Source organism: Filicampus tigris, chromosome 4 (assembly GCF_054856515.1).
Source record: "Filicampus tigris isolate MCC_2025a chromosome 4, RoL_Ftig_1.0, whole genome shotgun sequence".
Taxonomy (NCBI): domain Eukaryota; kingdom Metazoa; phylum Chordata; class Actinopteri; order Syngnathiformes; family Syngnathidae; genus Filicampus; species Filicampus tigris.
In genome coordinates, this window is record NC_141220.1 from 16485575 (window position 1) to 16498625 (window position 13051).

The following is a 13051-nucleotide window of genomic DNA, read 5'->3' on the forward strand; positions in this document are numbered from 1 at the left end:
CTGGTATTACTACTTTAATCTAGAAAATATCAAATTTTTTTCCCTGAAAATATCCAACTTTTCTCTAGCACGCTATGACTTTTCATCTTAATGTATACTTCATACTTAATATATTTTAAACTCGAAAATGTAAACACAAAAAAATTACTTCTAAAATATTTTTCTTGAAAAATGTCTTGATATTCTGGCAGTGTTTATAATCTTCTAAATATGGTTAAACAATTCAAATACACAAATAAACCTTTTTTCTTATTATTCTCTTCACATTATGAATATAAACTTTGAATTTCCTTTTTTTCCTCTAAAATTCCAACTTTAATATTGTGGTCTAAATCTTTTCTTCTCAGTGTGGCCCTAAAATACTCCATATACTCAATACTCATCTTGAAAACAACACATATCCAACGTTATTTCTAGCTCAATACTCAATTTCCTCTTATGCTCGAATCATTTGTTTTTGTTTACAGCTATTATTTTTTTCCAAACTATATTGATAATAAATCCTATTTTTAAAGTGTTTTAAACATAAAGCATAAAGCATGTTACTGCCTCAGGGCTATGTGAACGTGCAACCTGCATTTTCAAGGAGTGGTCAATAGGGGCGCTGTTGCCCCAAGTTATTGTGATGGAGTTCTGCCACATCATCACTTTTTGTAGACTTCATTTTAGCTTGAACACATGTGGCTCGTTGGTCTAGGGGTATGATTCTCGCTTAGGGTGCGAGAGGTCCCGGGTTCAAATCCCGGACGAGCCCTCTCTTTTTGGGGGTGTTACAGATAAACTATTTATGCATTTGAGGGCATGTGAAAACCTGCCACAATTGGCAGAAAAATGTTTTCCTGTTGTATTAAATATTTCGTTTTGTTAGTCTATATTGTGGACTGCCATGTTTTAACAACAGAAACTATACCAGATTCAATTTTTTTCTTTTTGTGCTAGTGTCGTCTCCGAGACATGACCTACTCTGCACCCATTACCGTGGACATCGAGTACACACGCGGCAGTCAGAGAATCATCCGCAATGCTCTGCCCATTGGAAGGTGCCTCTATATTTTAGCCAGAGATGTCAAACTTTTTTCATCATGGGCTACATTTTAGTTATGGTTGTCCTCAGGGGGCAAGTTATGACTGAGTGTAGAAGTACCTTGAGTGGCACACAAGTGTGCCGTGAGATAGGGTCAGATTTGCTGTGGGAAATTATCCAATTTCACTTTGTTTGTTTGAAAACTAGTTATAGTAATTACAGATATATCGTCTTAAATTTTTGCTTTTTTAGGAAAGTGCACCATCAGTAGTTTGTCTTGTGTTGAGTTTGGCACCGATGTTTTAAGGGCTCCATCAGCCTTGCTGTCAGAAAAATCTGAACTTCTTTCAGCCGTTTTAACTTCTCAATTTGAATGTGTTTTGTCAGGATGCCCATCATGCTGCGAAGCTCCAACTGTGTCCTCACAGGAAAGTCACCCTTGGAATTCTCCAAACTCAACGAATGTCCCCTTGATCCAGGTACTTGGTGTCTGTTTAAACTATGTTTATTGTCTTCAAATATGCCATTGTTTAGCCACAGTGATGCATTGCTTTTTTCTGAACCTTTCTGGCAATGTAGGTGGCTATTTCATTGTAAAGGGTCAAGAGAAAGTCATTCTGATCCAAGAACAGCTGTCCAAGAACAGGATAATTGTGGAGCAGGACAGGAAAGGTGCGGTGGGAGCCTCAGTTACCAGGTAGAGACAACCAGCCGAAATCGTCACAACACAGCAGCCTTGCATAAAAGATTAATGAAGTTGTCTTCATCAGAGCAATCTCTTAACCCCATTTGACCCCTCACATCCCTATTAGGGTTTCTTCTTAAGTGAAATGTCCTGTTAGAATCAGAATACAGAAAAATCTCCTTGAAAAGATATTACAGCTACAGTATACTTTAACTATTGACTTTTATCATGTGCAGCAAAATTTAAAAAGAGCCTCCCAAAGAGTTTGGGTCTCAGGATGTTAAATTGACTCCATTAAATCCAACTGTTTGTCTCTATAATGCATCATATGGCATACAGTAGAGGTAATAACCATTTAACTTGATGAATTTGTGTATCAGTCAAAAATGCATGGAAAAAGCACAATGTGTAAGTTAGAACAGTGATTCTCAACCAGTGTGTCGTGCTGCGAGAGATCATCAGGTGTGCCAAGAGAAATGATCCAATGTCTATTATTTTGACAAAAAAACCAAACATTTTTTTAATTTAAAAAAACAACTGTTTTGTTAATTTAATCAATCAATAAAAAAACATTCAAAAGGGGATCAAAACATTTCTCAGATTGAAAATAGGAGAATCCTCCACATGTTAGATAGAACCAAAACATAAAAGCAGAGCCTGTTCGGAACAAAGAGAGAGAGAAAGAGCAGTGCCAAGCACTCCTTGAGCATCACACCTTAAGTTGGCATTCTCTTCTCAAATCGTTCCATCAGTTGTTGCAGCGTTCGTGAGAAACATTGACTGTGTGAACCCCCCCACCCCCCGCAACTATTACAGCTCCACCCACGAGAAGAAAAGCAGAACAAACATGATTGTGAAACAAGGACGATTCTACCTGAAGCACAACACCCTGACAGAGGATGCGCCCATCGCCATTATATTCAAGGTGCGTGGTTTGAGGTGTGCACCAGGGGGCGCTACAAGACCATGTTCATATCCCACTTGGAGGCTAAAGCATTGAAAGAGTTCGCAGCTTTGTGGTTCTTCATATTCGTGTACTGCAGTACATTTCAATATTTGTAGTTTATCATCAACTAAAAAGTGCGAATTTGAGAAAATTCACCTACATCCTGAACTAAATAATATTTCTCCACTTGATTGGGATAAATCGCTTCATTTTCCTTAAAACAAGTTTTGCTATCCTCTTCTGAATCAAGCCCACCCCTGAGCAGATGTGTGACTGAGCAAGTCACAATGAGCAAGCCGCATGTCATTCTAAAGTCTTAACCTTCAAGTTTCAAGCAAATCCTGAGTCAGTAAAGTTGAGTCCCTATTATATTGCAAATCAAGTCATCACTTTGATTAAAGTTGTAAATGAAGTCATACAATCCTGCTGGGCATATTTACAGCTATAAAGGTTAAATGGACAACACAGTATGAAATAAAATGTATATACTGCATATTTAGTGATCATTAGCATTATCCATGATGTCAAGTCTCATGAATACCAAGTCAAGTCTTTTGTAAGTTTAGTTTAAGTATAAAAACGGGCACCTATGCTTTACGGCGTGTCCTCATTACACGACAGAAAAGTACTCACACTCTGTACTTGAGTTGAAACAAAGACCGGTAATAGTAGAAGTAGGCTACTGGTTCAACTCCTGTACTGACACAAAGTGAAAATAAAAAAGTGACTCAGAAATGTATAGCAGTGCCAAAGAACAATTTATTTTTACTCTCACATATATACAATAAGGCATTTGTTGGTTTGAATCCAAACCTCAAAATTGACATGCTAACTACTAGTTCACTATGCTGCACCTTGTCTGACTTCATTCCATGAAAATGTCAGTCAGCCAGCTGGCGTCATTATTAACTTCTTTGCCCGGCGAGAGCAAATCTCACATCAACCCTGAGCGTCGATTGTCTTCTGAGCAGGGGTCAGAAGACGTCGTTATCCCGACATTATCACTTTTGTGTGCTCGCTCTATTTGCATGTGCTTGTCTCCCATCCCGCCTGGGACTCTGATCACAAATGGAGACGGTTCCACAGAACACGTCCAGTGCAGGATGAGCGCTTCAGTTCCCACAGCCTTGCATTTCCATAAGCAAATGTCACAGACAACTCTTGTGAATCTATGTACATGCGCACACACACGCACACACACTGCCTCTTGGTGCACCTCTGCTCTCATTTTGTGAGCGTAAGATGTCTACTGTGTGTTCACCTCCACAGTGGGGTCCTGTCTACACAAATAATTTTGTTTAATTTCCTATTTGGGACAGTCGTCTTTCACAGGAGTTCCCACAGGTGCTTTAGAGTAGGGCTGCGCAGTATATCGAAAAAATATCGATATCGTGATATTGGCTCATGCAATATGCACATGGCAAAGACATGCAATAATTTTCTAATGGAATTGTATGCTTTTATCTGAATTTGACCAGTCAGACGCAAACTTAAATGTGCATCGCCATTCGCCACCCAATAGTTGAATATTATCTTGGGTAATTAACAATTAATTAGCTAAGAATACATTGTACTCGCTTATTTTGCTTTTTGAAAAAAACTATTTCTTTCAATAGATAATAAAAATATAATTTCTTTAGGAGCATGTTAAATATCGCAATAGTATCTATTGCTATATTCAACAACCATATCACATGTTTTTTCCAATATCGTGCAGCCCTACTTCAGAGTCTACAAAAGTAAAACAGAAGAGGGGATGAATTGAGTTGGCTCATCATAGGAGGTGGAAGAGACTTCACAATTGATATTGTAGAAAATGTATTAACCGTTGATGAACACAACTTGTGGGTATCTTTCCCTCAGGGAATGGGTGTGGAGAGTGACCAGGAGATCGTACAGATGATCGGGACGGAGGAGCACGTCATGGCCAGCTTCGCCCCAAGCCTGGAAGAGTGTCAAAAAGCCCAAATCTTTACACAAACTCAGGTAGCTCATTCACTGATGATCGGTGGAATTTGAGTATTTTTGCTTCCTTTCCGGTCAGTCAGCAAAGGCCCGATTGTCAAATGTCCCGGGAAGATTATCCGGTACTATTAGAACAGTGAGCTCACACTTGTCGATTGACACTACATAACAGAGTCTGTGGCTCGACCGAACTGAAAAGTGTAACGTTTGCGATGGTCAGCCCAGACTGTTTTGCAAGCATATCGTGGTTGAAAATGAACTCTGAACACACCCCACACTCACACCACAGGTATCAGGCCTTTGCTAACTCTCATCGCAAGGGAGGGAAAATGCTCAAATTTAACCTGATTCTCAGTTTGTGTACCCCACTTTACTTCATAGCTTGAATTCAAGATCTGTTTTAAAAATTGTCCTTTGCAGTGACAATTACTCTCTGTTTTCAAATGTTATAAATATGTTTGAAAACTGTCTTGATTTGTGTTTTAAATGATCACCTATTGCGAGTGGGTCCGGAACGTATCTCCCAAGATAAACGAGGGTTTCACTGCACAGCAACTACAACCACAGTCAGGCACGTACAATATGCTGTAAATGTTATGGGATTCTTATTTTCAAACAGCAATCTGCAACTCAATGGATTTTGCAGGTTTACCTGATATTATTATCATATTACATTATATAGGCTATTTTCCCAATTGTGCTCGCTCAGATGAGACCACACTACTTTTTTTTATGGATGTTTTCAAAAGAGACTAATGACTGAGCTACTTGAGTGATGGCACTGAATAAGATGTCTTCTGAAGAGCAGGATGCCGCCTCTTGACAGGAGACTCTTTCCTTTCTTTGTCACCTTCAGCCTTTTAAGTCATGTTTTTTTTTTTTTTACATCCATGAATACAATTTGTTTAGGTTTTTCTTCCCCCTTAAAGATTGTTGTTAAGAGGAGCCGCCCGGTGCATTGATGAGGTGTCATTGTCATTTGCGTCCTAGCAACCGGCCGCTGCTGCGATCCTGTTTCTGCCTCCCTCATGTCTTTTCGGTGTGTTCACTGGGTCATAGTACTGTGCACAATGAGGCCTAAATGTATATCATTAAAGGCAGATAAGACTAAAGAATTTACTTAACAGATTATGATGAGTAATCTGCATCAGTCCGCCTTCATTAGTTGTATTTACACTGCAGATCCAAGTGCCCACGTCCGATCTGTACTATTATATAAAAACAAACAACAAAAACGCATGCAGTCCGATATGTTCAGATCGCAATCAAGGCCTCTTCCAATTGGGGACACAAACCAGATACAGTATGTATCTGATATCTGGTTTGCAAGTTCAAGGTGCAGATCAGATATATCCTGTCAATGGCATCTTGACGCCACTGATATACGCTAATTAGTGATGTGTACTAGGCCTGCACGACATGTCGTTTGAACATCGCGATTGCAATGTGCGCATGCGCGCTAGTCACATCGTAGGACATGCGATGTTTTAACTTTTTTTTTTTTTCTTAGAACACGCAAACTTTTGTTTTGCTTCATAAAAGCAGCAAGCTTCTCCGTGCTCTGTCTCGCTCACCCCCTCCCTCCTGCCAATCAGTCACCGGCCCCTCCCCCTCCACTCTCACAGCCGCTGCTGTCTGCTCTGACGACATGGAGGAGGAGGGACGACGGTAGAAGCGGCAGTGGATTTAGTCCCCAAAAGAAAGTCAACATCTGAAATCTGAAAGTATTTTGGCTATAAAAAGGAAGATTCAGAACAACAAAACGTCCTTTGCCAACAGTGTCTCAGCGTTGGTGCTGCAATCGCCATCACAAGCCCCTGTTTGACCAGTTCAAACTAAGAAGTGGGACCTGAGGTGAAACTTCATCTACTCAAAAAATAATTAGATACCTTTGCCAGCATAACTCCTTATGATAAGAAGTCCAAAGAGCACCGAAAAATCACGGACGCAATATGTTTTACAGACCGTATCACATGCGGCACAATAAGGCCTGCTCAGTTACCGTTGTTATTTGATTGCTTTAAATTTATGGTTCAGAAGTGTTTGTCATACAAATATTCACGGTTAATTTTGTTTGCGTAGGTTACAGATTAAAAAAAAAAAAAAAACAGGCAAAAACAACTGTGGAAAAAAGTCTGACAAAAAATATCAAACTTTGACCAGGCAATATCAGTTATATCAGGAAAAAATATGATAAAAAAAAAAAACAGATACAAATCTGACAAAAAAGTACCAAAAATCAAAAATAAGGTTAACAAAAGTCTGGCAAAAATCAAACATAAAGCTGGTAGCAAACTGACAAAAATTCTTTGTAAAAGACAGCCTGACAAATAGGAAGTGAGTTAGTGATAGACTACGCCACGTTCCGACCAGAGCTGGGGATCGCCTAACCGGCACCGAGTTCCCGTTTGCATATTTAAACGACCCACCTGGTCTTTAGCCGGTCCGAGTCAGCCAAACTGCGTCGAGAACGGACCTAAGCTGTACCACGTCACATGCAGGTGCCGCACTTCTGACACGCGACCGAGTAAGGTAAAAATAAAACAGTGTTGTGTAGCCTGCGGTCCCACAGACGCGGTGACATGTGCCCCGTATTGTTTTTATTTCACCGATCACCACGCTGTGCATGTGTGTGTGTGTCAGTTGTTTTTGTTTGATATTTTTTCTTTGGTTGTCCTGATCACAATTCTTGTGTTGTGTGTTTTCCAGGCTCTGAAGTACCTTGGGAATAAAGTCCGCAGGCAACGCATGTGGGGAGGACCCAAGAAAACTAAAATGGAGGAGGCCAGGGAACTGCTGGCATCGCTGATTCTCACACATGTGCCTGTATGTGGAATAAACAAAACAGATGAGTCTGTTCCCGGTGAAGTGAGTCAGGTGCACCAAATATACCATCATCATTGTGTGTGTATGTTTCAAGGTCAAAGAGTTTAACTTCAGAGCCAAGTGTATTTACCTGGCCGTGATGGTACGCAGGGTGATCCTGGCTCAAGGGGACAACAAGGTAGACGACAGAGATTACTATGGCAACAAACGTCTTGAGTTGGCCGGACAGGTATGACTGTGTACACCCTTCCACTTCAATGTGTTACATTATGTCTATGTTCACACTGCAGGTCAATTCCAATTTTGTTTCGCCTAATATTACATGTATCAGATTTTTTTTCAAGTCAATGTGAATAGTACAATTATTATTATTATTTTTTTTTTTATGTAATCCAACTTTGGCCTCTTTTGTATGTGGATATACCACAAATCATATCTGATGTAAGTGCAGTGTGGAAGCGCGGGTCGTGCTCATCCGTCCTAAGCGTCATCAAAAGATGACCAACATTACAACTGTTTGACAAAATAGGTGCGTGAAAAGCAACCGCGGGTGAAGGCGCAAATATTTACCGACACATTTCTTGACCTATTCAAACCATTTCAGTTCAGCGTCAGCTCCTCAACAATCCCACGCAATTTCTACAAGTGTATTCTATGGTTGGAATACGATTAAAAGGATTATTCCAATTCCCATTACTTAAATACATTTTATAATAAATCCAAACAAAACCAAGGTCAAGAAATGCATTGCCGAGCCACAGTATAACATCTGACATTAATAAAACAACTTGGCTGTAGTATGTAGTAAATGTTCTTTTTAATATCATGTATTAAAGACTAAAGAGTTGTCAATGTCACGCGTGCGGCGCAATGCTGCAGATCACGGCATCAGAAACGAGCCCGTTAGCCCTCACCTGCAGTCTATCTTTTGTTCCTGCCTCCTCCTTTTAATAAGACTCATTATTTTCCTCTCTGCTTTGTTTTTTCCCTGTTTTGTTTTCTTCACCCCTGCCAACCCTGCTTGTATTGCAGCCTGCTTTTGTCAGGCGAGAGATATGCGGTGGCACCGAAATCCCAAAGCTGTGGAACCGCGGGGATTTTTCAGCACGCTGACAATAGACACGCTGCCTTGACTGGAGCGATTGAGCTAATCCGCGGGCCCGGCTCTGATAATGTCATTACTGCTGTCTTAAGGCCTTTAATTTCCCCCCACCCCAACCTGAAGCAGGAGCTGGGAGGAGGCAGGAGGGAGTATTCTTTCAAAAGGGGCTTTGCCAACAATCTTCTCACTCTTCAATTATGCTTCCCTGACATTCAACTAATTGGCCTGGCTGTGCGAAGGAAGCTTAATTTCTTGATTAATTTCAAGGCTGTTTGTTGTGATGTATGCTAAGGCTCGGCAGAGGCGGAGGGAGACGGGACGGGAATCATGACTCGGGCCCACCTCATTGTTTGTTGTTGAATGTACTGTATATAACTGTAAAATCATACGTCGCACTGATTGACATCTTTGACTGCATTTTAAGCAAAACTGATTTGACCTTTGCCACTTGCAGCTTTTGTCCCTGCTCTTTGAAGACCTGTTCAAGAAGTTCAACTCTGAGCTGAAGAAGATTGCCGACCAGATCATCCCCAAACAGAGGGCAGCGCAGTTCGATGTGGTCAAGCACATGAGACAGGACCAGATCACCAATGGCATGATCAACGCCATTTCCACTGTAAGTGTGTGTGTGGGTGTGTGTATGGACTTAAGCGAGTATGCGTGCACCTGTGTGTGCTCGTGCGTCATTGCTGGCCCGACACAACTAATTTAGGCGTTGTTTGTCTTTGTCACACGGAAGGGGCTGAACTCTTAAGCAAATTCAGATTGACAGTGCAATTTTCAAAGGCTGAATGTAATCTAATTTATGAGTCACGAATTTATTTTTGCACCACACTTGTTTGGTAGAATTTTCTGAAGTTTGCGCACTGAACAGGACTGCAAGTCAAAGTGTTTAGTAAGCTAACAACTGAAATTGAAGGAGATTTTTTTAAAAAAAAGGTCTTTAATATGAGTTCAAGGTTCATTTGCCTTTATTTTAGCGTAAGCCTAACCTATAAGACCAAATCATTTTATATATAATACATCTGCTAGTTTATTGTTATACATATTCATTTATTGCTCTTAAACGTTAAAAAACTACATGGGAATAGGACCTTGAAAAATAATTACATATTTATTCGCAATTGTAAAATTGAGGTGGGGAAAAATTGGATTATTTTTCAGAACGGTTTAGCCCTACACGAAAGCCCCTATTGATAAGACGAAGGTTGAGTAAGAGGTAGGTTGAGGTAAAACAATAAATTAATTCAAAATTTTGAGGATTATGGTCCAACAAGGCAGCACAGTTTCCTAGTGGTTAGCTCGTCTGCCTCACAATTCTGACGCTCTGGGGAGGTTGCCATTTTCTCCCTGTGCTTGCACACTTTTTCTTCAGGTAGTTTGGCTTCCTCCCACTTTCCAGAAACATGCATGTTTAATTCATTGAAGACCCTAATTGAGTGTGAATTATTGTTTGTCTGTATGCGCCCTTCAATTGGCGCGCGACGATTAAAAATGAATGGTCCGATTTTGAACGATATCTAAATGTTTTCCTGTCACAGGGTAACTGGTCACTGAAGAGATTCAAGATGGACCGTCAGGGCGTAACGCAGGTGTTGTCTCGCCTCTCCTACATTTCGGCTCTGGGCATGATGACCCGCATCTCCTCGCAGTTTGAGAAGACCCGCAAAGTTAGCGGCCCACGCTCCCTGCAGCCCTCACAGTGGGGCATGCTGTGCCCGTCCGACACACCCGAAGGCGAGGTGAGCTTGCTCATAAACTCGTGATTGGTTTGGTTGATCCAGCGCAGTGACGCCTTGACTTACGTGCTCCCGCGCGTGGGCAAGAAAGAGCCACTGTTGCCGATGCTCGTTCTGTGTTTCACTTTAAAAAACAATGTGCCGTTTGTTTGGGCTGCAGCGTATGAATGGCTTTTCAATCCATTTCAACGGGAAAAATTGGTTTGATATACGATTGCCACGTCATGTCGACTTGTAGGCCTGCGGGCTGGTGAAGAACTTGGCCCTGATGACACACATCACCACCGACATGGAAGACGGTCCCATCATCAAGCTGGCCTTCAACCTGGGTGTGGAGGACGTCAACTTGCTGTGCGGAGAGGAACTCTCCTACCCCAGTGTCTTCCTCGTCTTCCTTAATGGTAAAAGAGTCACTCCATGCACGCACTGAGCAACAGCATTAGATGCTTTTTGCTTTAGATCACACCGTGCCATCATCAGGCGTGCCGCTGTGAAAGATCCAGTTTCGCTTAATTTTGTGCTCTGTCAGTAATTTACTACAAATAATTTGTCTTTTTTTCTTCTATGCCGGCGACATATAGTGACAGGCAGACCAATGAAATGCTCTTCTGTTAGATGGCAGGAATACCAAATAATTATGTGTATACAACTGTTGCCATTCAAAAAACAGAATAGGTTTGTGTGCAAATAAACAGGCCCAGATTTCACACTTAATTAATTCACGAGGAAATTTTGATGAGATCGTCATTATTTCAGTATACTTTTTGTGACATTTTTCTAATGTAAAATAATGTGTCTTGGCTCATTAAAGGTTGTGAAACACTGCTTTTGATCACTCCAAAGCAAACTCTAATCCTCCATGTTAGTACATAAGGGAAATGTTCATTTTTGTATTATGTGTCATTAATTTCACAGCAGCAGTTTACTACGCTTTAATTACTCCATGTTTGTGTGGTCACTGATAACTGTCACATGACATTAGCTGCTGTAGTATTTAATTAACTACAAGCAGCAGGTGTTCAAGTCCTTCAGAGTGTGTTCACTGTGCGTGCGCACGCGCATACACACACACACACAGACACAGTCTGATCTGTTCTCCTCTGACTCGGGATATGAAGAGAACCTCCGAAAGAACGGACACTGTAGCCCACATGGTGAACTTGACGTAAATTACAATTGGGATTACAATGGAACTCCCACCTAAAATCTTTATAATCTCATTTCATTTTACATCATTACCTTTAATAAGTAAATGAACAACTGCTAGGATGCTGGCATACATGCTGCCGCTTAGCAACCCGTAAAATGCCAATTACTTCTTTGCTACGAGCCATTTGATTGTTTTTGACTCAGCGATGCATACTGAAGATAATACATTTTTTAAAATGCATACTGTAAAATTCTGTCTTTTGAATACTGCACCTTACGTAAATCTGTTTATTTTCACTTAGATGACACTTTTTATAAGCAACAGTGCAACATTCCTATATTTTTGCTATTATGTTCCAATAACCAAGATTTCTATTGATTGGTGTAAGGAGTAAACGTAATCCATTTCGTCCTCCATTTTCTGTAACGCGTGTCCTCATTACCATAGTGGGTGAGCTGGCATCCCAAAAAGTACTGAAACATTGAACAGTTGGGACTCAAAACTTGCATTTTTAGAGGAGGACATATTAAATTCACTTGTAAAGGTTATGATGCGGTCTGGGTTCATCCCGAAATTTCACCCAAAAACCCACTATCTCAAACTTTTTGTGAGTGGCATATTTTTGGATAACCCTCTTAATTTATAGCCCTGAACATCAATGATGTATTTGAAATGATTCACTGCCCTCGTCTACAGGAAACATTCTCGGCGTCATTCGAGACCATCCCAAGCTGGTCAACACCTTCAGGTTGATGCGCAGGGCGGGATTCATCAACGAGTTTGTGTCCATCTCCACCAATATGGCCGACCGCTGCGTGTACATCTCATCGGATGGAGGACGCCTCTGCAGGTTTGTCGGATCACGGGTTGAATTAACTAGGAAGTCAAGCTAAGTTCAAGTCTTCTTGTTTGTTCGCTTTGTAGGCCGTACATTATCGTGAAAAAGGGTCAGCCCATGGTGAAAAATAAACACATTGAGGATCTGTCGCAAGGCTACAGGTGACGGCAGCCACTTGTTCTTAAGATCCCAGCTGTTGCTTGTCTGACACGGGTTTTTATCCACCCCAGATCCTTTGAGGACTTCCTGCACGAAGGTCTGGTGGAGTACCTGGATGTCAACGAGGAGAACGACTGTCAAATCGCCCTTTACGAGTACATGATAGACAAGTGAGTGGTGTTCAACAATTTGTTCTGGAATGACAGTTGTACTCTGATGAAAATGACTTTCTATTCAATCCTGTGCATGGGCTATCAAGAGTTTTTTTGCCATTTTATGATAGTGATTTCTTGCCAATCTATGGGAAAAAAAAGACTACAGCAACAAAAAAAAGGCCCTTGCTTTGTTATAAGCACAATAGAACAGACACAAAAATCTCATCCTAAATATATTCGTCAAATTAATATTTTACCTTTGTACACAAAACAGTTTACATTCCATTAGTTGTGGGGTAATTTCATGTTGTTTTTTTTCCCTGTAGATACACAACCCACTTGGAGATCGAGCCCTTCACGCTTCTAGGGGTGTGCGCCGGCCTCATTCCCTACCCCCACCACAACCAGTCGCCCAGGAACACGTATCAGTGCGCTATGGGCAAGCAGGCCATGGGTAAGAGA

At 41.1% G+C, this 13051-nt stretch overlaps 1 protein-coding gene and 1 non-coding gene across 5 annotated transcripts in view; both read left to right on the forward strand.

Annotated features, from left to right (window-relative positions):
* The window catches only part of polr3b (polymerase (RNA) III (DNA directed) polypeptide B), a 31129-nt gene that overhangs the window by 3886 nt on the left and 14192 nt on the right, over positions 1 to 13051 (forward strand). For all 4 annotated transcript variants that reach the window (XM_086029273.1, XM_086029276.1, XM_086029277.1 and 1 more), the window contains 14 exons: positions 940 to 1040; positions 1412 to 1503; positions 1604 to 1721; positions 2526 to 2634; positions 4519 to 4641; positions 7330 to 7446; positions 7541 to 7675; positions 9003 to 9164; positions 10090 to 10290; positions 10526 to 10688; positions 12134 to 12287; positions 12362 to 12436; positions 12506 to 12604; positions 12916 to 13043. In XM_086029273.1, the coding sequence (XP_085885399.1) occupies positions 940 to 1040; positions 1412 to 1503; positions 1604 to 1721; positions 2526 to 2634; positions 4519 to 4641; positions 7330 to 7446; positions 7541 to 7675; positions 9003 to 9164; positions 10090 to 10290; positions 10526 to 10688; positions 12134 to 12287; positions 12362 to 12436; positions 12506 to 12604; positions 12916 to 13043 (1777 nt within the window). The remainder of the gene's footprint in view (positions 1 to 939; positions 1041 to 1411; positions 1504 to 1603; positions 1722 to 2525; positions 2635 to 4518; positions 4642 to 7329; positions 7447 to 7540; positions 7676 to 9002; positions 9165 to 10089; positions 10291 to 10525; positions 10689 to 12133; positions 12288 to 12361; positions 12437 to 12505; positions 12605 to 12915; positions 13044 to 13051) is intronic.
* On the forward strand, positions 683 to 754 carry trnap-agg (transfer RNA proline (anticodon AGG)). Its single transcript has one exon. It is a non-coding gene; the product is annotated as a tRNA-Pro (tRNA).